We start from the raw sequence: 25889 nt of genomic DNA on the forward strand, positions 1-25889 counted from the left end.
AAAATTGCGATATTTCCTAGTTTACGTAAATGGATGAACTACTTTTCTTCCCTTCTATACCTAGTAAAGTGATTTGTTTGTATTTTACACCAGTATCATCGAACTTCAGTCGTGGAAGGGGTAGCAAACGGTGTTTCCGGTTCTCAACCGTTAATCCAAAGGTATAGTCAGGTTAATATTAAGAATGTTAGTAAAAAAAATGATGTCCCTGTACAATGAAAGAGCGCAATGCTTGTATATTGGAAAAAAATCCATTATCCTTGGGTTAAGGAATAACAATCCAGATCAGCGTTTTCCAACATTTTTGAGATGTGGCATACTAAAGGTGTAATTTAAAATCTCGCGAGACGCTTAAATATATATTCTAAACCAGTGGTCCTCAACCGAGAGGGAATTTTGAGGGTTTTAGGAGGGAATGTGGACTATAACATGCAAATAAATGAGATAAAAGATTGCACAAACTACAGAGGAATCAGTCTCCTAAATAGTGGATACAAAATTTTCTCAAGAATAATAGCTCTTAAGTTGGAAGCTCACTACAAAACTCTCATTGGTGACGAACAAAACGGTTTTCTAAAAAGCAGATCTTGCGCAGGTGGATATTTAACTTTGAAGGTTTTGATCGAAAAACACAGGGAATGTAATAAAGAAACTCACTTGGCTTTTATTGATTACGATAAAGCTTTCGACAGTGTTGACAGAAATAAGCTGTTTCAAATTTTGGCAGATGATTCAGTTCCAAACGCAATTATAAGATTAATTTACGAATTATATAACCACAATATTATCAAAATTACTATTGGATTAGGACATACCGAATGGAGACCGATAAACTGTGGAGTTCGTCAAGGATGCCCCGTCTCACCACTTTTATCCAATATATACATCAACTCCATCATCAGACATTGGCGACTAACAATTCATGGAAACATCCCGCTCTTCCGAAATTGTACTCTAGATACATTATTATATGCAGACGATCAGGTTCTTTTTGCTACAAATGAAGACGAGCTGCAATACTCAATACATCACCTGAATATAATAGCACGAAATTTCAATATGAAAATTTCCCCAAACACAACAAAAATTATGGCGTTCCAAAGTAAGCAGCCAGTTAGGAGTAAAATTTGCATTGGAACCCATACGTTAGAAAAGGTAAACTCATTTAAATATTTAGGTCACAATTTGACATATTTACCTGTTACTGATATATCTGAAAATATTCAACATTTTAATGGAGCCTTAAGAACCATCAACCAGGTTTTCACAACTACGAAAACCCAAAAACATATCAGGTTAAAAGCATATAAAGTTCTACCAAGACCTGTCCTCATGTATGGTAGTGAGGCCTGGACTGTCCAAAACTCATGTGTTCAACGCCTAACAACAGCGGAAATGAGATTTCTAAGGAAAACTGCCGGCTACAGCTTGCTTGACCACAAAAGGAATGAACTAATTACAAAAGAATTGAAAATTACACCTATTTATGAGCATCTCAACCACTGTAGACAAAAATGGCTTAACCATGTCCATAGAATGGACCTTTCCAGACTCCCAAGACAAATTCACCGCTATATATACCACATGGAAGACGATCTTTGGGACGCCCTCTGAAAAGATGGACGGAGACCGTAACAGGCCACTAGGCCTAATACCTGCAAGGGCGATGATGATGATAAATGAGATAAAAGTATATGCATTAATATTTAAAATAAAACATTTTCAATTTTATTTGTATTATTATTGAGTCAACATGGGAGGAAGGCAGTGTGATGAATAGTGAAAGGATGCATGGGGGGGGGGGGGGGGAAATAAGAGTTGAGAAGCACCTAAACAAAACACACATTATTCACAGAATAGAAGTCTTCATCTTCTGCCTGACAAGTGTTAGGCCACAAGGCCTGTTATGGTCTCACATAAAATTTTCACGCCATCTCTTAGCAGGATGACCCACAGATCTTTGGCCATGTGGTACATAATCATAAATTGCCTTTGGGAGTCTACTATTACTCATTCTTTCGAAATGATGTTTCCAATTAGACTGATATTGAACATTGTAATCTAAAACTGGTTGAGTTTTTAGTTCCTTTAAATTTCACAATTTCTTTTCAGATCCCATTTAGTATAGCCCGCTGTTCTTTGCATGAATCGCATTTCACAAGCCGTTATTCTGCTTTTATCTGCTTTCCTCAGTGTCCATGCTTCGCTGCCACAGCTGAGCATCGGTCGTGCCAATGTGTTGTAGAGACGTATGCGGGTGTGTTTCTGAACCAAGGTTGGTTTCATCACACTATTTATAATGCCCATAGCTCTTGTGTATTTATTAATTTTCTGTGATATGTCCAATTCTTCAAAAATGGAAAAATTGTAACCTAAATATGGGAAACTACTACACCTTTCTAACATTTTATTATCGAGACAAATTTTACTTTGTATTGGGCATTTCCCACAGAATGCCATAATTTTTGTTTTATCTGTTGAAATTTCCATATTATATGTGACTGCTACTTGCTGCAAGTTGGAGGTCGTCTTCTGAAAGTGCTAATAATACCAAATCGTCTGCAAAGAGAATTGAATCCAATTTAAGGTGTCTGTTAATTTGTATATATATTCATGGCGAGTTTGCTTCCACTCTTTAATTATTCGGTTCATATAAATAATAAAGAGAATGGGTGATAATCCACATCCTTGTCTTACACCAGTATTGATGGGTGTCCAAAATGATAGCTTACCATCTTGTTTAATTGCTATTTTATTTTGGTTATATATGTTATGAATATTGTGGATAAACTGTTGTGGAACATTGTCGTCTACTAAATTTTGTAATAACCTTGGTCTGTCTACTTTATCAAAGGCTTTCTTGAAAACAAAATAGAAGTAACACACCTTTTTGTATCGTTATTTGAAGTTTATGAAAGAAATGTAATATTTAATGACAGAAAATTATTAAAATGCAATATTAATGTAATAATTATGGTATTATGCATGTTTCATTAATTTATTATTTATGAAATATGAAAAAAAAAACAATATTACATGTTTTGCCGAGGTATTATGTACGATATTTTTTTTTTCATAAAGACATGTAAAATACAATATTTTTTAAAGTTGGTACGATATATGACCTACATATGTAAGAAAACTTTTTTCATAATTCATTCCCTCAGACACTTAACTAACGTTTTACCTCTCAGCCTTAAAAAGAACCTCATCCAAACTTTAGTGATGCCCCACTTCGATTATTGCAATTCTCTATTCACGAATCTAAATACTGATCTTGCCCATAGAGTACAGCGTGTTCACAATATCTGCGTTCGTTTCGTTAGTAACATTAGAAAATTCGATCATGTAACACCGTCACTAGAATTTTTGTCTTGGAGTCCACTTAAAGAAAGAAGATTCTTCAACTCTCTCTTATTACTATTTAAAATCATCCACACCTCCACACCCTCTTACCTAGCATCTCGTTTTGTTTACCTTTCACTACCTCGAACCCGGAACATGTTCCTTCTCTCTATTCCTCTGCACAGAACATCCTTCTACTTATCATCTTCCAGCATATCTATTCCACGCCTCTGGAATTCTCTCCCCGACCATGTCAGAGACTGTCGGACAATATCAAAATTCAAATTAAAATTAAAGAATCACATTCTAGTTCATGGAATTGCTTGTTGAACACCTGTCGGGTTGCGCAACTTCACCTTGACCCATGACATATAGTAAATATTGTAACTATGCTGTTGTAAAATTGACAATTAATATGTAATGTATTTATTATTATTATTATTATTATTATTATTACTATTATTATTATTATTATTATTATTATTATTATTATCATCATCATCAGTTATCACTATCATCATTACTATCTCTGTTTTTCTTTTTTTATTGTATTAGCTCGATGAGAGGTCTATAGTGTTCTTTTGACTCTGATGACCCTCTATAGGGCTTTAACTTAATTTGTATTATTTTCATCAATGTTTGTATTTCTTTTTTTTGTATGTATATGTGCTATCAGGTAGGATGGAAGAGAAGGCCTTATGGTCTTAATCGTGTCAGATTAAATAAATAAATATATAAAAACTTTATTATTTTCATTTTCTCGCGGCACACCGGTTGAAAATGGCTGATCTAGACTATGTAGTACTTACCGGTACTCAAGTAGCAAGATGGGTTAAAAAAAAAAAAGCAACTTCTGTGCTAATAACATAACAGAAAAAAATCCTTGTTGCTTGAGCGAGCTCTACTTTAATGTGTATGTTTAATGGCGTAGCATTATACAGCGAAGTATTGCTACCTTATAACTAACCTGGTTAGATTTCTATCCTAAAGAATTCACCCGTTTTCTTTTATGTAATTGAGCGGTTTTATAACACGTTACAATTATGCCCTTGATTTACAGTCTTGTTAGCCTATACAAACTACTCAAATAATGCCGTCATCCATTATGTTTTGCTAGGTTGTCAAGTCAGGCAGTGCCCTCCCAAGCTGCCTTGATGAGATCAGATGCCTTCTCAGCGGCCATCACTATAACGGAAGTGGGGTTGGAGTTGGGATTTATTGGGAAGAAGCTGGCGTCCACCACTCTGATGTTGCTCACGCCGTGCACCCTGAGCTCGTTGTCCACCACCGCGTTCACGTCGCTCGCTGGACCCATCTTGCAGGAACCCGCCTGGTGGTTCTCTGGTCCCGTCTTCATGCGTATCGCGCAGGAGAAATATTCGTCGCTGGCGAATGTGTAGGAATCACAACCTGCGACCGGTGTCGTGTCCATTGTGAAGCCGTACTTCTGCAGGGCTGGCTGCTTCGTCAGTTGGATGGCAAGCTTTAAACCGTCGACCAATACGTCCACATCCCTCTGAGCCTGCAGGTACCGCGGGTAAATCAGGGGAGGGTCTAGTGGGTTGGATGATCGTAGTGTCAGATACCCTCTGCTGAGCGGCAAGACATTGGTTGGACGAGCTGCGATGTATCTTTTACCACAATTTTCAAGTGCTCCTGTAACTTCACATTCTTCGGCTGCGCCAGTCCTGGAACATGAAGCGGTGTATCCGTTGAAGAATACCTGTAAGAACAAATCGAGGCGTTTAAAAATTACATACTTCCAGATTCAGAGTTTATAAATGACGGAAAGAAGAGAACTTAAAAGGTTTCATGAATACAAAAGTAGTATAGTAGTAGTAATATTAGTACAGTGGACTCTCCTAAGTTCGACAAAACAGAATTGAAAGTTCAGTCCAATAAGAGTAGTGGATGTGGCAGGTGAAATGAATACAAATTCTTATTGGTTATCCATCAACGAATACAGTACTGTACTTGCATTTCCTGCCCGCCCCGAGACTTGTCTATGCGCTTCTAGTACCACAGTGGGTTTCGACAGTTCCGTCTCACAAACGGCACTATTGTCAAATAGAAAAAGAAGAGTTCATTAATATAAAATCAGTGATCAATATGGCTGTCCTAATCAATAAAATATTCTGTTTTTCTTTAACAAAATTATCACTACAAGACACAGAACCAATTCCCATTCAAACGGCAAACCCATTTCTTAGTGCCCGTATAGGGGCGTGTCTAATTCTTCTATGTAAGCAGTCGAACTATAGGATGTCGAACTTGTGTTCTGTCGAAATTAAGAGCTTCCACTGTAGTAGTAGTAGTAGTAGCAGTAGCAGTAGATGTAGCAGCAGCAGTAGTAGCAGCAGCAGCTTTATTTTGCCTGGTAGAGTTAAGGCCATAAGGCTTTCTCTTCCAATCAACAGGTTTGAAACATACACATGAAATGCATAGAACACATAAAATCAGAATACAAAACAACATAGTAATAGACACCTATTACAACACATAAAGTAAATAGGACAATTGCATTTATCAAAATTAATCACACAAGATTATATAGGGGAGAATACAAAAATATAAACAAATTGAATGTTGTAGAAATTGCTTGAAACAGAATATAAGTAAGTTACATAAGATTAGGTATTGAATAAAACTAAGAAAAAGCACAAATACAATAACGTGCTCCATAAAATACAATAAACATGGAGAATAAAAACAGGTTACAAGACAATAAGATTAGATAGCGAAAACGTACTGTTTAACAAATATATAATGAAGAAGGTTAAGTGGAATATCAAAATAACTAAAAACTATTTTCATATGAAATAAATTTTTACCAATTTCCACAAGAGACTAGTTCTGTACAATAAGAATATTTCTAATTAAGGTAGTCTTAAAGGTTTTAGACTCCGACTACTCCTTTCTTCTTGTGACAAGGAATTCCAGGAACGGACTGTGTATATTGATAAGTAAGCAGAGTAGAGGGATGTTTGATGACATGCTATTAATAGAACAATATTATGCTGTGATCGTGCATCACGGTTATGTTGGGATGCCAAAAGTGTGAAGCAAGAAACCACTTTGTATGTGGAACGTTAACAGTGACGCTGCGATCGTATGTTGTTACCACAGTCTAGTATATACAGTCACGAACTCAATACAACAAATCGATACGTAAAATAATTATCCGGTAGAATGTTTCTGTAACATAATTTTCAGAGACTATCCTTGTCAGTGATTCCCGACTCGCCTACTTTCGACGTGGAATCTCGTTTCTCCTCTCGAAGCATTGTTCAGAGCGCGTGACGGAGCGTAATGTTGTGTCATATTAATTAAGTCAAGATATTGCTAACGCCTCTAATAAGAACGTACACAGGTAAGCTAAGCTTCTATTTTTTTGGGGGAAGTATGTACTTTTCTTAGTATGTCAATATGTTAGGAGAAAATCCACAAACGATTAGGGAAAACGCGGGAATTTTACTGGAAGCAAATAAACCGATAGGTTTGGAAGTAAATCCCGAAAAGACTAAGTATATGATTATGTCTCGTGACGAGAATATTGTACGAAATGGAAATATAAAAATTGAAAATTTATCTTTTGAAGAGGTGGAGAAGTTCAAATATTTTGGAGCAACACTAATAAATATAAATGATACTCGGGAGGAAATTAAACACAGAATAAATATGGGAAATGCCTGTTATTATTCGGTTGAGAAGCTTTTATCATCCAGTCTGCTGTCAAAAAATGTGAAAGTTAGAATTTATAAAACAGTTATATCACCGGTTGTTCTTTATGGTTGTGAAACTTGGACTCTCACTTTGAGAGAGGAACATAAGTTAAGGGTGTTTGAGAATAAAGTGCTTAGGAAAATATTTGGGGCTAAGAGGGATGATGTAACAGGAGAATGGAGAAAGTTACACAACACAGAACTGCATGCATTGTATTATTCACCTGACATAATTAGGGACATTAAATCCAGACATTTGAGATGCGCAGGGCATGTAGCACATATCGGCGAATCCAGAAATGCAAATAGAGTGCTAGTTGGGAGGCCGGAGGGAAAAAGACCTTTGGGGAGACCGAGACGTAGATGGAAAGATAATATTAAAATGGATTTGAGGGAGGTGAGATATGATGATAGAGAGTGGATTAATCTTGCTCAGGATAGGGAACAATGGCGGACTTATGTGAGGGCGGCAATGAACCTCCGGGTTCCTTAAAAGCCAGTAAGTAAGTAAGTATGTATGTATGTATGTATGTATGTATGTATGTATGTATGTATGTATGTATGTATGTATGTATTTTTCTTAGTTGAGTGGGAAGAATTGAATTAGCTACTTTAATTTGTCATGATTTGACTAGAAAAATTAATAACTGCAACTGAAATATACATCAGTGAATCATACGAAGCATTTTAAAACCTGCTTTTAACAACGCTGTATCAAGTGCACATGTAGCGTGGGTGGTGTTGGTGATTATAAAATGTACACCGTAGATTAGCTGACATTCGCTGTACAGTTTTATGAAACATTTATAATAATCCAACCAGATTATCAGTCAAAGCGTGAAGCGGTATTTATTTTACTTTGTAAGGAGAAACGACCCAAAGACTAGCACCGCAGCATGTTTTGAAGTACAGGAATGTTCTTGAAGTCCAAATGACACTTTTCTTTGTAGATGTGACTCAGCTATTGGTGTCAATTTTCGTTTCAATTGTATATACTTAAGATTCTGATGAAGTCCCACTAGTATGTTCTTTCACCACCTCCCCCCCTCCGAATGCTTACTATACCTCCTCAGTCACAGTACCACATCACACTGATAGGTACCGTTTTTGTTAACCCTATTACTTAATTACTTACTGGCATTTAAGAAACCCGGAGGTTCATTGCCGCCCTCACATAAGCCCGCCATTGGTCCCTATCCTGAGCAAGATTAATCCAGACTCTACCATTATATCCCACCTCTCTTAAATCCATTTTAATATTATCTTCCCATCTACGTCTCGGCCTCCCCAAAGATCTTTTTCCCTCCGGCCTCCCAACTAACACTCTATACGCATTTCTGGATTCGCTCATTATTGTTAGGTTTCGTAACAAGCTGTTTTTTTACGGTGATGGGTTGTTAGCCCTTCGTCCAACCCCCAAGCTGGAGGACCACCCCTTATCGGCTGTCCACGACTGCTTATTCAATATATTCGCAGCTACCCTCCATATCTGGAGGCCGTCTCCTCTATCCGCAACCTGAGGACGCGCCATGCCGTGGTGATAGGGACCCACAATACATGGGCCTCAGAAAACAGCCAATAAAACTGTTGGGAGAAAATGTTTAAAAATCTCCTTCAACCTCGCTGACCAAATGATCTCGGACTTTGCAATGCCTGCTTGGAGTAAAAGAGGGAACCGAAGCGAACTTTGACATCACAGAACATCCCGTAGAAAATCACTAGGGGAGAGTGGGGTAGTATCGGACATCGGGTAATATCGTACAGTGAGTTTCTTTCATCTACAACCAGATGATAGTACCTGAAAGACATGGTTACGTTTCTGTGATGTCGCATACAGTTACGTAACCACGTCATTCAGATACTACCATCTGTGGTAGATGAAAGAAACGCACTGTCCGATATTACCCGATATCCGATACTACCCAACTCTCCCCTAATCTAAATGAACTTAGTCGAGTTAACTTTTAACACTCCAATTTTGCGTGGAAAATACTCTCACCTGCAAGTCAGGCACATCAGGCTGGGCATACTTGGACTTCATGAAGAGGGTCGTCTGAGTAAGTCCCGTGCTGGTCAAGTTGCCCGTTCTATTTGCCGTGAACTCTCTGACGGCTTCTAGCGTCAAGGAATCCGACGCAGCTTCGTCTATGTAAAAACCAATAGACGTCGCTACGTGGTTCTGTAAATTCTTGCCGACCCCTGGAAGATTAACAACCACATCGATGTCAAGAGGAACCAGGTCTTCACTAGGGCCCACACCGGAGAGGAGCAGCAGTTGGGGACTGTTGACGGCGCCGGCGGACAGGATGACCTCCTTGTGGGCGTACGCGACCTGTTTAATGCCGTCTTTATCAAGGTACTCCACACCGTACGCCTTCTTGGTGCTGTGGTTGATCAACACCTTGGTGACGTGGGAATTTATACCCACCTGAAACAGACACAGTTTTTTATTCAGTCTGCTGTAATCTCTTTTATTAATTATGGACATGTTTTTGTTCTGGATGTGTTTCATGTTGCTGTCTGAACAAATTCGCAAGCTTCTTTCAAAAAGTGAATAATTTAGCCGACTTAGTCGATATTGAGGAAAGAATCTTAAATCTTCCACATAAGAATTTCTACTGCGCGTCAAATACAGGAATATCATTTTATTTTTACTTCAATTTTTATTGTACCTGAGTTTTTGAATGTACTTCATTCCCACCCCTTCTACTAATGAAGTTCAACCGTCCTCTACACAGATCCAAGTCCGCATATACCAGCCATCGTCAACTGGTCTGCATACTAGTTCAGAGCGCCGAGACGCTGGCTGTGGAGGTAGTAGTGTGCAGTGTGTCGAGCCAAGCCAACGCATCCCATCACAGAAGCCAAATTTCTGACAATAATTTACAATGTGTTCTTCGATTGTGTTCTACACGAGCATTGACAGTTAGTGAGGGAAAATCGAATTCAAAAATCCAAGACAACCAATACTAATGATCAGTGAAAATAATTTTTATCATTTGTTATTTACATTGTAATAAAATAATTTAGGCCTATTCCAGTCTTGTAACAGAAACGACAATATGTTTCATATGTTATACATAATTACAAATAATTGGTTTTTTGATATATAGTGTCAGATAAAAAATGGATAATTAATTTTATTTTATTGACGACACATGAACAAAGGAATAGGATGACATGATTTAAATATTACTAATGGATTTGATTTGTTTAATATTTTGTAACGGTGAAAATGCATTATAGGTCTGTAAGTTCTCAATTACTTTAATATGAAGAAAGAACTATTTACTTTCAAAATTTTACAATACATAACGGAAAAATACAACTTATTTCTTGTCTTAAACTGAAAAGTGATTTACTTATTACACAGTTCCTCTTAAAATAAATTAAGTACATGCTTATTCCGTGTTTATTATTTTTATTATAATTAATTATTAGAGACTGATGAAAAGGGTTGAACAAGTGAACGTACGCCACTGCCATTACCTGAATCCTTCCCCGCCAACTCCTGCTGCACAGTTGATGTCTAAGGGATTGAACTGAGCTATCGAGCAAACTGTGCCTGCACCATAGTGCACTGAGATGACGACTAATGGCATATACAGTCATAGTAGCCGTACGGTCATAGTAAACAGTACGTTCCAAAAATATGTTCGCGTTTTCCAGTGACGAAAGAGCTTTCAATATTGCATCATTTTCCATTTGCCTACGTCGCATCCCCCCCACCTGCTTCTATTCGCCTCTCTGTAAATGCTAGTTAAAAAATGTTATATTTTATTTAACGACGCTCGCAACTGCAGAGGTTATATCAGCGTCGCCGGATGTGCCGGAATTTTGTCCCGCAGGAGTTCTTTTACATGCCAGTAAATCTAGTGACATGAGCCTGTCGCATTTAAGCACACTTATGTGGCTGGGCTGTCTTAGCTCTTTTCTGAGAACATTAATTTCTGTTAGGAATTTGACGTCTACGTAATATTATACCCATACAATTGTTTAAAATAACTTAAATAAAAGGGCCTCGCTAAGTAATTAACTGTAACGTGATTTTCTCCCTTTCTACGACGCTGCGACGTAACCACGTGGACGGACAGTAGATCTCATGTCTGAGTAATGTTATCTTTTCGGATCGTGCAGAAGTGAAGATTGAATTTACAGTACGTAAGGTACCCTTTTATAGAGTAGGTACAGAATTATTTCAACATGAGTTACTAGTACGAAGTACGAACCTGGTAATTGGAATTATGTACAATAGTCTATAGTGCGATAATATGCACATTAGAACTGAAGCCTGTATCGAAATGAACGGCCACCATTTAAAAAAATATGTTTAAATATCCATATTATGATTATTTTTCAATTTAACTTCATTATTTATATTGTACGCTAATGTGCTGTAGAAAGTATAATATACACAGCATAATGAATACGTCCGTTTGGATAGCTTAGTTCGTGAGTAAAAACACTCATTGTTAATACTGTACTGTATTTTGATTAAACAAAATCCTAATGAAAATTATCAATCTCAAAATCGCAATATTTCCTAGTTTACGTAAATGGATGAACTTCTTTTCTTCCATCCTATACGTAGTAAAGTGATTTGTTTGTATATTACGCCAGTATCATCGAGCTTCAGTAGTGGAAGGGAGTAGCAAACGGTGTTTCCGGTTCTTAATCGTTGGTCCAAAGGTATAGCCAGGTTAATATTAGAAATTTTAGTAAAAATAAAATGATGTCCCTGTATAACGAGTATTCACCTGGAAAAAGTTTTGGCTTAGCGCGGCGCCGTTTGAAAAATGACATGGGTAAGTAAAAGCGCGCTTAGCAGTGACTCAGCGCATGAATTTCCGAGAAAATAAGTTATTGACTTACCTTGTAATTAGTCCTACAACTGTCGACTATGCATATTCAATATCTCTGTAAAAGATTTCGTTTCTATCGACAGAATTGAACCCTAGACACTTGACACATTTAATTCAATTTCACGGCATTGAAAGGCTTTAGTTTTAACAATTTCGACGCTTTCCATGCTGATGTCTTGGAAACCTCTATCTGTTGAGCTAACTCTCTTAACAATTTCGTGCAAGAATATTGTACACTAGAGCGTGTGTTATCGAGATTTTATTCATATACTTTTTTTTATTTAAAAAAATGGGGTGGTTTCTCTGGTCTTTTTCAATAAATTCTGGACTGTTGAATCAGATAGTTGTTAAACGCCAGGATATTTTCGTAGAAATATAGCACGACACTTTTTGTACGATTTTTTCGTAATATATATTTTATAAATGAATATTCGCCGTTCTAATGTGTACTGCATTGCCATGAACTAAAGTGAACTGCACTGAATAGCAGTCAAGTAGAATAACTGGATGTATCAGTTTTTAAATACAAGCGCGAGTCATGACATTTTGTACCAACAGATGATAACGAAAATGGTAAAACCGTAGTTTTAGCAAATACTTTACTATAAAAATACCGGACAGCTGTATACTAGCAGCATTGGCGTGAGTGCGAAAAATCGCGGACCTGACATCTAGCGCAGAGGGATGGAATTACGTCCGCATATACAAATATTAATACAGCGAGATTCGGACTATTGTTTAAAACGTACTAATGAGGAATTATATATGAAACACTTAAGAAATGTTGAATAATATTTAATGTAAAATTATTATCTTGTATCAAAGTTGCATATTATGAGAAATATTGCATACTTCATATTACGTTCCGTAATTAATTGTTACATATTTTTTCTTTGGTTTACCGAGACAAAATCAATCTGATATTAGGAATGAATTTACAATGATGTTTTATATAGACATTGCTGACAACTGCAAAAATAAAATTGATAGTAATTTGATGCTTGTAATAATTAGTAAAGGCATGTGGACAACGATAAAACTTAATTTGATAAAACCTTAAAATCCAATACATTTTAACTTCTATTTATTTCTTAGATCTAAATAAAAAAAAACTGATTTGTGTTTTTCTATCAACACAAAGACGAAGGAATTAGGCCTAACTAAAGAATGTTGTTGACTTACGTTTTATGAACTGTCGGAAATCGAAAGTACGATTTGGAGCAATTTGTAATGCTGCAATTGTGACAATATTATGAACAGCACATACAACCTGATATTTTAACACTAGTACTAATTCATAAAACTATTAACAAATTAACTACCCCAGCAACAATATACATTGCAGTTGATTACAGCTTGTTTCGCGAGTATCTTCATCCCGGCAGGTAGGTAGCAACACCATCGTCGTTCGCACGAAAAACTGCTAGCTGTCCGGTATTATTATAGTAAGGTGTTTGGTTTTAGTACGATTTAAGGCAAATAAGTTTGAAATCAAACCAATTTTTAACCAAAGTGATTCAATTATTTGCATTAAGATATGTATCATCCCAATTTTTACCTGCAAGAATAACAACCGTGTCATTCGCATACGAAAAATATCTCACCATTGAATTTGTCTTAATTAATTGCCAGTAATCACTACTATAGAGAGTGGAAGATAAGGTAGTGCATGAATAATTGTAGGGTGTGATCCCATAAAATATACCGAACAAAAAAGTCTAATACAATTTTGGTCGTTTTTGCGAGGTTTTTGAAGAAATAATACTTTTATGCCGACATATCGATCGCGAATTTTACGATTACTGTTTAAAATACGGTTAAATTTCTTTTATAACAACGAAGAGAACGTTTATTTTGTTCACATTGCAACAATATTTTAATTAGAAAATTCACAGATTTCGAATTAATCGATTGAAGAAACACTGGAAACATTGATTGTCGAGTGACGTACAGAAGGTCTAAAAATCTGGCATCGCTGTCGAGGCAGCAGTCTCGTAGTACTCGCAACTGATCAGCTGTTGTGTCGTTTACATTGCATTAGTGTGCAGTTGGACGTATAGCGATACAGTTTAGTTTATTTCAAAACTATGAGCTGCCAGAGTTCACAAATCGTGAGTACTTAGACATGATCCAGACCGCGGAAGAAATTCGGAACAGTGAAGAACTACTGGCCACAGTTCGTCATAATTGGACTAAAAGATGTGAAAGCTGCACGCACGCTGATGGTGGATATTTTGAACAGTACCTGTAAAATGTGATTGGAATGTGGTTTACAGAGTTTATTACTCTTTATTTCATTATTAACACCAATAATTAGTGATTCGTAAAACAACAAACTGTAATGTTAATTACATTTTGTTCACAAAGTTACATCAGTTTTCTTTTTTCATTAATTGTAACTGAAACTTCAATCCGATATGTTTTCACTAATTTCGACATAATTTCCTGATTTTCACGTTATTTCTTGTTATTGCTGTACGTATTTCTTGCTTACATTAAAATTATTACGCCATACTTAGTATTGAATTGTTACTGTATTGCATTTTAAGTTGATAATTCTGTATTCATTGTTTGACTGCGCCCGAACACGAGCTGTTATGTTCATTCGGGTTATTAATTTACATTTTCTGACATTAAATTTCTCAACTAAACAAATAACAGTTACGTCCCTATCCGGAGTTTACGTAGGTCATTTTTGTGCGAAGATTTATCCCCAGATTAGCTCGCGAAGTATTGCACCGAAGCTCAGTACATATGTTTGCTGCCGTCCTCCCCTCACCTGCTGCAAGGTACACGGTGAAAGGTAATTGAACTTAACCCACCCCCTTCAAGTCGCTGACCGCATGGGATATGGGGTACTACTTATGCGGCATTGAGACATCTTGCAATTGCCGTCAGCGCTTTCGAAACACTTGTAATTATCTCACTATCCGAAAGTTCTTTAATTTGTTTTATTTGACAAAACTTACACTAAATAATGAAATCTATGGATCCTGTCAATTAATTTACTACCTTACCTTCCACTCTATATATTAAAACAAAATAGAACCAAGGACAGTCCCCTGTGAGACACATGAATACACATTATGTTTCAAGTTCTACCTTGGCTCTAAATACGTAATGATATGAATAACAAAATATTTTTTTAAAGATGTAGGACAAAAATGACAAAAAAATTTCATCTGTAGAATTGTTAGAAATCTTTAAACTGCACTTGTGTAATTTAAGCTTTATTTGATGTTCATTTTCATTTACTTTTGCCCATAAGCTTCTAAACCTAATATTTCCATAGCACTATTACAGACAATTTGTAAGACTTCGTGTAATTTGAGCTTTCAGTAACTTTACTCTTATGGAAGACATAAACATTCTGCAAGACAGAGTAGAGAGGGAATGAACTTACGAATTACAATTTAATACTGGATTCTTAATTAAAAAAAAAAAAATAATTCCAGAAATAAAATACAGACCTATCCAAATTTCGTTCTATACTCACATGTTGAAGCTGAACAATCTGTTCATTATGTATAATGCCTATATAGCCTAGTTTTGTACAGGGACATCATTTTATTTTTACTAACATTTTTAATATTAGTCTGGCTATACCTTTGGATAAACAGTTGAGACCCGGAAACACTGTTTGCTACCCCCTTCCACAACTGGAGTTCGATGATTCTGGCGTAAAATACAAACAAATCATTTTACTAGGTATAGGAAGGAAGAAAAGTAGTTCATCCATTTACGTAAACTAGGAAATATCGCAATTATGAGTTGGATAATTTTCATTATGTTTTTGTTTAATCAAAATGCAGTACAGTATTCACAATAAGTGTTTTTACTCACGAACTGAGTTATCCTTGCGGACGTATTCATTATGCAGTATATATTATACTGTCTACAACACAGCGTACAATATAGAGAATGAAGTTAAATTGAAAAATAATCATAATATGGATAGGCTATTTAAACACATTTTTGAAAATGGTGGTCTTTCATTTCGATACAGGCTTCAGTTCTTTTCTGCATATTATCGCACTATAAACTACTGCATCTAATTCCAGTTACCAGTTTCGTCCTTCGTACTACTAACTCATGTTGAAATAATTCTGTACCTACTCTATGAAAGAATTCCTTGCGTACTGTAAATTCAATCTTGACTTCTGCTCGACCCGCACAGATAAAATTATTCAGACATGCTATCTACTGTCCGTCCAAGTGGTTATGTCGCAGGATCGTAGAAAGGGGGGAAATCACGTGACGGTTAATTACTTAACGAAGCCCTTTTATGTAAGTTATTTTAAACAGTTGTATAATATTACGCAGGCATCCAATTTCTAACAGAAATTAATGTTTTCAGAAAAGAGCTAAGACAGCCCAGCCACTAGCCTTTACAGAGGGGCGAACAGAAGCAGTTGGGGAAATCGGGATGCGACGTAGGCAAATGGACGACAGTACCTGTGCGAAAATATGATTCAATATTGAAAGCTCTTTCGTCATTGGAAAACACGAACATATTTCTGGAACGTACTATGCTCACTAACTCAGTTCTGTTTACTATATGCGTCCTTGTTTCTGTGTGGAGGACAGTTGGAACTTCATTATTAGAAGGGGTGGGAGTGAAGTACATTCAAAAACTCAGGTACAATAAAAATTGAAGTAAAAATAAAATGATGTCCCTGTATAACATGTTCACTTTCAATAGATGTATTATATATGGAATGTAATGAATGAAATGAAAACAGTGCAAGGGATGTATGAAATTCCTTTGAATGCGTTAAACATCTTTATTCTTGGTATGCATTTTTTAGCTTAAATGTAAGAATGGATTTAAGAGTTAATTAAATACTACCATAGGCAGGATGAGTACACCCTATTCGATAATTGGGTAATCTAGCGAGACGGAGCTTGTGGAATGACGCAAGGCCCACATAAAGGGCTACTAAATAAATTTTCGAAGTTATACTACCAAAAGAGCTTAATATCTTTCCATCTGGAACAAAATTTGATCTAATCTAGGCTTATAATTATAATGGCGTTTTTGGTTAAGATGCCAATATTTTTAGTTCATTTTTGATTGCCTAAGACTCACGTAGAAGCTCCGGTTTCAGGTTCAATAATTTTGGCAGGTGTACTATTAAAGTTGGGGGGATATGGTTTATTGCGTGTATTTGTAATTTTAATTAATTTTTCTGTACTTAATTAAATTTGGACTTCTATTAGATTAGTTGCGTGACCAATCTTGATGATTATTTACTTATTTGCTGTTTCGGAAGCAATGGTATACTTGCAAGTTGAACAACGGCTTTTAGAATGACATGAGCTTACCTTGAGATTCTCTCTCGTGCCGGTGTATGGCCGGAGATACATTCTGGCTGTACTTGCTCTCATACCCTGATACACCATCATCTGGGCGACCGCCACTCCTGTCTGATTTTGACCGTTGAGATCACCGTTCCTGTACCCCATCTGCACTCCTGCTTGCACCACATTGTCGGCCATTGCTGGACGCGAAGGATACTGCTGCACTGTTAGAGGTCCGTCGAAGCCGTGGTAGCTTTTCTCCACCAGCTCTGGATTTAGGTTGTTCTCTGACTTGATAAAGTAGGGAAGGGTTTCGTTGTAACTCCATCCTGTGTTATTTGCTCCCCACTGGTCGAGAATAGATGGGTGAGGACGCGTGTACATGCTTCCTTCCATGCCTGAACACATATTACGATGCAATGTAGTTCCACACTTCGTCACTTCGATCGAAATTTAATTCCCTACTATGCAATCATTTATATCTATGTAGAATGACATAGTATGTCGACAGTTTCTATTGGTTCAAATATTTTCTCCTCTCTGTACACGAGATCATACCTATCTTTAAGAAGGGGGACAAGACTAACTGTAGCAACTTTCGAGGAATATCACTTTTGTTGACGACATACAAAATCCTGTCCAATATTCTTTTGAGATGATTAACTCCTTATGTAGATGAAATTATTGGCGATCATCAGTGTGGTTTTAGGCGCAATAGATCAAATATTGATCAGATATTTTGTATTCGACAGATAATGGAGAAAAAATGGGACTATAGGGATACAGTACGTCAGTTATTCATGGATTTCAAAAAGGCATATGACTCTGTTAAGAGGGAAGTATTATATGATATTCTTATTGAATTTGGTATTCCCAAGAAAGTAGTTCGATTAATTAAAATTTGTCTCAGTGAAACGTACAGCAGAGTTCGTATAGGTCAGTTTCTGTCAGATGCGTTTCCAATTCACTGTGGGCTAAAGCAAGGAGATGCACTATCACCTTTACTTTTTAACTTCGCTCTAGAATATGCCATTAGGAAAGTCCAGGATAACAGAGAGGGTTTGGAATTGAACGGGGTACATCAGCTCCTTGTCTATGCGGATGACGTGAGTATGTTAGGAGAAAATCCACAAACGAATGGAGAAAAAATGGGACTATAAGGGTACAGTAGATCAGTTATTCATACATAGATTTCAAAAAGGCATATGACTCGGTTAAAAGACAAGTTCTATATGATATTCTTATTGAATTTGGTATTCCCAAGAAACTAGTTTGATCAATTAAAATGTGTCTAAGTGAAACGTACAGCAGGGTCCGTATAGGTCAGTTTCTGTCATATACGTTTCCAATTCACTGTGGACCAAAGCAGGGAGATGCACTATCACCTTTACTTTTTAACTTTGCTCTAGAGTAGCCTATGCCATTAGGACAGTCCAGGATAACAGAGAGGGTTTGGAATTGAACGGGTTACATCAGCTGCTTGTCTATGCGGATGACGTGAATATATTAGGAGAAAATCCACAAACGATTAGGGAAAATACGGGAATTTTACTTGAAGCAAGTAAAGAGATAGGTTTGGAAGTAAATTCCGAAAAGAGAAAGTATATGATTATGTCTCGTGACAAGAATATATAAAAATAGGAAATTTGTCCTTTGAAGAGGTGGAAAAATTCAAATATCTTGGAGCAAGAGTAACAAATATTTATGATACTTGGGAGGAAATTAAACACAGAATAAATATGGGAAATGCCTGTTATTATTCGATTGAGAAGCTTTTATCATCCAGTCTGCTGTCAAAAAATCTGAAAGTTAGAATTTATAAAACAGATTATATTACCGGTTGTTTTTATGGTTGTGAAACTTGGACTCTCACTTTGAGAGATTAACATAGGTTAAGGGTGTTTGAGAATAAGGTACTTAGGAAAATATTTGGGGCTAAGAGGGATGAAGTTACAGGAGAATGGAGAAAGTTACACAACACAGAACTGCACGCATTGTATTCTTCACCTGACATAATTAGGAACATTAATTCCAGACATTTGACATGGGCGGGGCATGTAGCACCTATGGGCGAATCCAGAAATGCATATTGAATGTTAGTTGGGAGGCCGGAGGGATAAAGACCTTCGGGGAGGCCGAGATGTAGATGGGAAGATAATATTAAAATGGATTTGAGTGAGGTGGGATATGATGATAGAGACTGGATTAATTGTGCTCAGGATAGGGACCAATGGCGTGCTTATGTGAGGGCGGCAATGAACCTCCGGGTTCCTTAAAAGCCAGTAAATAGTGAGTAGTACACGAGATTTAGTGAATATGCTAATCAGTCCACCGCTATGGAATAACGAATAGGACGTCTGACCGTGAAACTAGCGGGCCCAGGTTGAAATCCTGGTTGGAAGAAGTTAGCTGGTTGAGGTTTTTCCGGGATTTTTTCTCAACCTATTAAGAGCAAATACTGAGTAACTTTCGGCGCTGACCCTGAACTCATCTCGCTAGCTTTATCACCAGGCTTAGGATCGGGGACACTTTAGCAACCAATGTACGCAAAATTTGACTATAGAGTTCGTTGAACATAGTAGACAGACATACTGTGCATGTAAACGACGTCAATGTGCTTCGTTATTTTTTGCTGTTAATTGTACAATCTAGTAACGGTGGAAAAAGAAGTAGGATACATACTTCACAAGTTTTCATGTCCTTCGGCGACGTTTAAGTCGTTAGGGTTACAATGAACAACCATGTATAGCAGTGGAAAAATACCGGACCGACCCTTATAGGTGATTTCAGAGACTTGTTCACTCCAGAGCACGATAGACTGGTAACTAAGACTTTCGTGGTTCGAATCTTGCTTGGGAAGGAAACTTTTTTTTGTTCCTTATTCAAATTTATTCCGAATACTTTTCGATTGCTGGTAAAATTCATGTTCTGGGAATAATAAGTTAATTAATTAGTAAAATATTGCTGCAATCGAAAAATATTGGGAATAAATTTGAATAAGGAACAAAAAAAAAAGTTTCCTTCCCAGGCAGGATTCGAACCACGAAACTCTTAGTTACCAGTCTATTGTGCTCTGGAGTGAAGAAGGCTCTGAAATCAGCTACAAGAATAGGTCCGGTTTTTTTGTAACTACTATACAGACTAGCAACTAGTTCTAAGAAACTGTTCACTATGAATTGAAAATGAATTGTGACGGCCTGAGTTTGTTTCGTAAGGAGAGACGAAAGAATACTGTACCTCTGATCACGAACCGGATTGTACACTAACACACAGGTAAACAAAACTCAACGCACCACCTCACTCCATCTATACTCCGTTGCACTGTAACTTCACTTCATTCTTAAGTTGTCTCGGATCCTAAGCCTGATTATCACCTTTATCTCACTCAGACGCTAGATAACCATAGCATTTGATAAAGCCTCGTAAAATAAGCAACTAAAAATAGGTTATTCATTTTTAATGGTCCTCGGTAGTCGATAGTTATTCATATCTCAGAATAAGTTATAGTAGGTATTCATACCTCGGAAATGGATTCAACTTCGTCAGATTAGGAATGTAATAGTAATTGATATAGGAACCTTTTTACTTTCTTATAGCCTATGCGGGATCCGAGGTTTACGGGTTCAAACTCGGCCTATAGATTGTAAATAATTTTAAAGGGCATTAAAATCCTTGGAATGGCTTCATTCCAGACAAATCTGAATGCTGGTAGGTCCTATCACAGATTTACGGCATATAAAATAACGCTTTTCCTCATAGAGCACACCAGTAAAACTCATTTCGTACCCATTACAGCCATCGCGGAGAAATAACTTCTGACGTCTCTAGTAAAGCACGTGGAAGATACAGGGCCAGAGCGTGACGTTGCAATTAGTAGCATTCTCCCGCCCCTCTCCCCGATGACAAACAGTCGGAATAAGTAGAAGTAATGTTCTGCTAATAGTCTTACCTTATCCCTTACAATACAGACTAATTTTAAAAGTTTTTCTTTAAAGTTACTTCTACGAATCCCTTGCCTTCGATTTTAATTCAAAGATTGCTGTCCTCTTCTAAAATACCTAATAGACATGAAATAAAATTTATATAATTAAATTTAGGTATGTAATTTTAGTTGTATGTATTTTAATTCTAACACTGTTGTCCCCTTTTGAGGTACCTATAATGAAATAAAATTTGCATACGTGGGACAATGATTTTGTTATTCAAGTACCCGCTATTGGTTTAAGTAAATAAATAAATAAATAGATAGATAAATAAATAAATACATAAATAAATAAATATAGGTATATAAGATAGTTATCTACATCTTAATTCTATCATTGCTGTTCTCTATTGATGTGCTCATAAAATGACTGAAAATAGTATTTTAGAGCCTATATGAACACTTAAAAATCTACTTCAGGTGCCTAAACGTGATATTTTAGAGTTAAAATATCTGAGATAAATATGAATAAAGTCATTTCAATAATTCAATAGAGTCAAAGAGTGTGTGTGTTCTGTAAATGAGTTGTATTTCAGAACACACTCTCTTTGACTCTACATTATACCACACGAACACACCCTCACAGGAAACAAAACAAGAGGCGCCAAGACCAACAACGACCAGTTCTGAGGATGACCCATAAATAGGTCGAAACATATAAACAAGGTACGTTAGAATTTAACACAAGAAAGTCTTATCATACATATTCCGAAGTAATGTTGTATTTTATAGTTGTAATATTAACATATATGACTACTAACAATATCGTAGTAATTTAATTTCTGAAACGCTACAAAGTACTGTATCGCATTGTGAACAGTGCGGTATCTTATGCTGCTTGCTGATGTCGTCAATATGAGTACAGTGGAGAAACGTCAGAAATAGACTCGAAGCTACTCTCAAGCTACGTACCGTGAGGGGTTTAAAGAGAAGGAAAGCATTATGCTTCTGCATCTCTCTGTCTCCCTTTTTCTTCCAGCAACCGATTGGCCCAGTTTCACAAAACTTCGTTAAAATAACGCTAACAGCATGTTAACTAACGTGTTGTTAAAATTTAAACATCCTGTTAGTGTAATAGTGTTTCACCAACCATTTGAGATACTTTGGTTAGTAACAATATGATGTTAAGAGTAATGTAACAGGAATCAAAGAATCAGTCATTGTATGAAAGTTTACTGAATATGCCTTTAGTTGATGTAGTCATTTGTTTTAGCGGAAAATTGTATTTTTTACATTATGGAAGTATTGGAGACTAACATAATTACAACGGAAATCGAGAAAAAGAAAATATAAGGAGCAGTAATTTTACCTCGTATGAGAAATATAATTATTTTAGTAGATCTAGCAATTAATGTAATTGAACTCAAACATGGTGATAGAACTTTCATTAGGGAAAAGGAACAAGCATGGGTTTCTTTAACAAAATATTTTCAGTCTTCATTTGGATGTGAAAACGCGAATTATGAAACAAATCAATGTTATGAAAATATTAAAAGAAATGCTAAGATGGGTCATGCACAAGATACAGTGGAATATTTGAAAACTGGCGGTGGTACTTTCACTCTCAAAGTTGATATTTGTACGAAGATTCTTTCAATTATCCAAAATGAAATAAAACCAATAGAAAATGAAAATGTGATGCTGAATACTACAATGGTAAGCGTTAACATTATTTTCATAATATGTTATATATCTAACATATCTTCACACGTCATTGGTCATAATTACATTGTGAACTGTTACATTAGTGAAATAAAGAAATAACGTTTTGAAAATCTGCAATTATATCTGAGTATTAATACGAAATAATAATCACAGAAATGCTTACGTTAATAAGCACATATCTTCTCTTTACTGTGGATGCAGCGCTAATATTAATATGAATGATTTTAGTATTTATGAACATATCTATTCTGAATAATTATAAATGCTGAAGTAGTGACTGCAGCTAATTGTTTTCACTGCAAATTTATCTCGATATAATAATGCTGGGTGTATCATTATGTTCTCTGGCAGTCATGATTCACGCTGTAACAAGACGTTAAGGATTTAACTGCTGGAGTGTGCTTTGTTAATTTAACAGTGGGTTTAACACGATGTTAGCAGTAACAACAGTTGATGAAAAATCACTTCCGTTAAGTTTACTGTTAAGCTGCCTTAACGACATGTTAAATATTTAACAATGGTTGGTGAAACTGGGCCTCAGTCACAAGCAGGTAGTCAGAAACTAATATCTCATTACCCGCGTGTTCAAATTTAGTTTAAACATGAAGATCTTTCCTTTAAATAGGCCTATTAAAAGGGAAGCAATTCTTCCACTGGATCCATAAATGCTATGCTGGTCAGGGTTTAAGATAGAAAACAAATAATTGTCGCAAACATGCACAAACGAAACATTATATTTCTGAAAATTGCGAAAAACTTGTGCAATATTATAAATAATTCAACAGAAAGAAACAATTAACAAAGTCTGCAGAAAAAAAAAAACGTTATGTAATTTTTTTCTTGGAGTTTTATTTCTTTTTAAAATCCATCTGACCACAGTCTAGATATACTTATGTAAGTAAATCATTAGACTTAAGTATGTTTAGAATAAATTACTGCTGAATTTACATCACATTAAAATACGTTATTTTATGGCCACTCTGAACATTGAAATTCTTTACGAGTAGGTCCTTCAAAAGTTATTGTTAGAGCGCTAACTCTTTTTACTGAAATGCGGTTTCTAATTACAGTTTTTACAAGAGTCATGCAACTAAATTCTAGCTCAGAATTTACAGTAAGGGGTTGAATTGTATAAATCAGTAAGAAGAAATTATTTACTTAATTACAAGAATTGCACCAACTCTTTGAAATCTATTTCTGAACATCTATTGCTCATTACCTTTTTTAACACTGCCCATTTCATTAGCATTTCATTTAAATTCAGATTAGTTCATACACATCTCTGATTTCATTTTCTCCGTTACCATTTTTGTTTCTGAAGTCCAATGTGGTTGTCGCATTTTTGCACTTTTACATTTAAAGTTTGTAGCATTTTTAGAAGTCGAGGAGCAAAATGCAACAAATGCGACTATGGCTTAAACCTTACCATACCCCCATAACAGGGGCGGTTATTTAGGTGAAGTAGGTGCAGTGCGACTTCACCTATTTATGCGTAAAACACAATTTTATCTCGTATTAATAATTAATTCTAGTTATTACCGGTACCACATTCTAAAATAAAAAAAAGTTTTATCTTCAGTCGTTATCAATAGTGTTTAGTTGTATTAATAGTACCTGTAACCGTCCGCTGAATAGAATAATGTCAACTGTTACGAGCGCCGAGCTGTGTCTATTGGAACTTACAATACTATAGAGGTGAAATTATTTGGGCTTCCATTCTCATACAGCACTTGGTTGCCATGGTAACGTGACGTCACGCACTAAAGAAAGATTGTATGAGTGAAGTGCGTTTCTGACTTTTTCAGTTACGGAGAACTCTCAAGACTTGTAGGTGGAGTAACCAGTTTGCAGATCTAACGGTAGGGAAGGGTAGAGCCCGGACGAGAAGTTATGGCACCGGCGCAAGGGACGCATTTTAGTTCGTTTGGTTGGACTCGCCCTCACAGTAAACTGGAGGGGTGTTGGGTTAGTTGGTTACTAGCATTCCGAGTGTTCATATCGTTCTGCTACTACCGCTATTGCTAATACTGAAAACATTGTCCTTCTGAGCGCCCTCATTATGGCATTGTCTAAGGTGTGAAATCATAGAGTAGTTCATAGTCAAGGACATGAAATAGCATACAATGTATGGAAATTCATGTCAGAAGAGGTTGTAAACGGAATACCAATTCCATTGAAAAGCGTGTGTGCAAGAGTACTGGCTGCCACTGGTATTTCAAAGCGAACCTTGGCAAGAATCAGGAAAGAAGGGGAAAATATTGAGGCAGGAACAGCAGATTCTTTCTCCAGTCCGAAAAAAATCACAGCCGAAGAAGAAGATTGTTGCAGCTGTAGACAGTTTTGATGAGGAAGTCATAAGAAGAATCATCTATAATTTCTCCGCTACCCATAAGCAGAGGCCGACTCTGCAATCGCTTCTTCCAAAAATGGATATCAGTGCATGATTATGTGAATAAAGTAGAGAACAATTACATTGAAAGTGAGCACGCGATGGACAGTATTTTGGAGAACATTTCCATAAACTTAGGGACATCTGATTTCAGCACAAATCAGTCGTCTGATTCGGACGGAGAATAAGAATATAAAGATGGAATAGCGGGCGTAATTTCATTAGGTGCCTTCGGACTCTTGAGTAGGAAAGTGGTGACACTAAGATAAGACGAATGTTTTTGGAAAGAGACGAAACGCATGTGCTTGCCGCTTTGAGCTTGAGAACCGTAACCCAAACAACCCCCACTCCTCTACCCTGCTGGCCGGGAATTTAAAACTTAGCGCAGGTTGGTGCCATAACATCTCGTCTCAGCTCTAGAAGCTAGTCTCCAAGGCCGGAGGCTATTGTTTAAGGGCTTTGAAATTTTGGAGTATGTACTACCTGACTCGAGAATACTATCCTCATTCCTTGTCCAAGCAGCCACCCCTGCAACGGTAAATTAGCTGACTCTATGTTATTTTATCAGAAATACATCCCACATACGTACATTCGTAAAGTTTAAAAGTTCTTTTCCGAAGGGT

The 25889-nt window shown here is 36.5% G+C and overlaps 1 protein-coding gene across 1 annotated transcript in view; it reads right to left on the reverse strand.

Moving 5' to 3' along the window:
* Window positions 1–4076: 4076 nt before the first annotated feature.
* LOC138691192 (glucose dehydrogenase [FAD, quinone]-like) overlaps window positions 4077–25889 on the reverse strand; it is a 61146-nt gene continuing 39333 nt past the window's right edge. The window contains exons 4-6 of the mRNA XM_069812974.1: window positions 17255–17628; window positions 9067–9495; window positions 4077–5068 (exon numbers count right to left, since the gene is read on the reverse strand). Of these exons, the coding sequence (XP_069669075.1) occupies window positions 4472–5068; window positions 9067–9495; window positions 17255–17628 (1400 nt within the window). The 3' untranslated portion in view covers window positions 4077–4471. The remainder of the gene's footprint in view (window positions 5069–9066; window positions 9496–17254; window positions 17629–25889) is intronic.

Source organism: Periplaneta americana, chromosome 16 (assembly GCF_040183065.1).
Source record: "Periplaneta americana isolate PAMFEO1 chromosome 16, P.americana_PAMFEO1_priV1, whole genome shotgun sequence".
Classification (NCBI taxonomy): Eukaryota; Metazoa; Arthropoda; class Insecta; order Blattodea; family Blattidae; genus Periplaneta; species Periplaneta americana.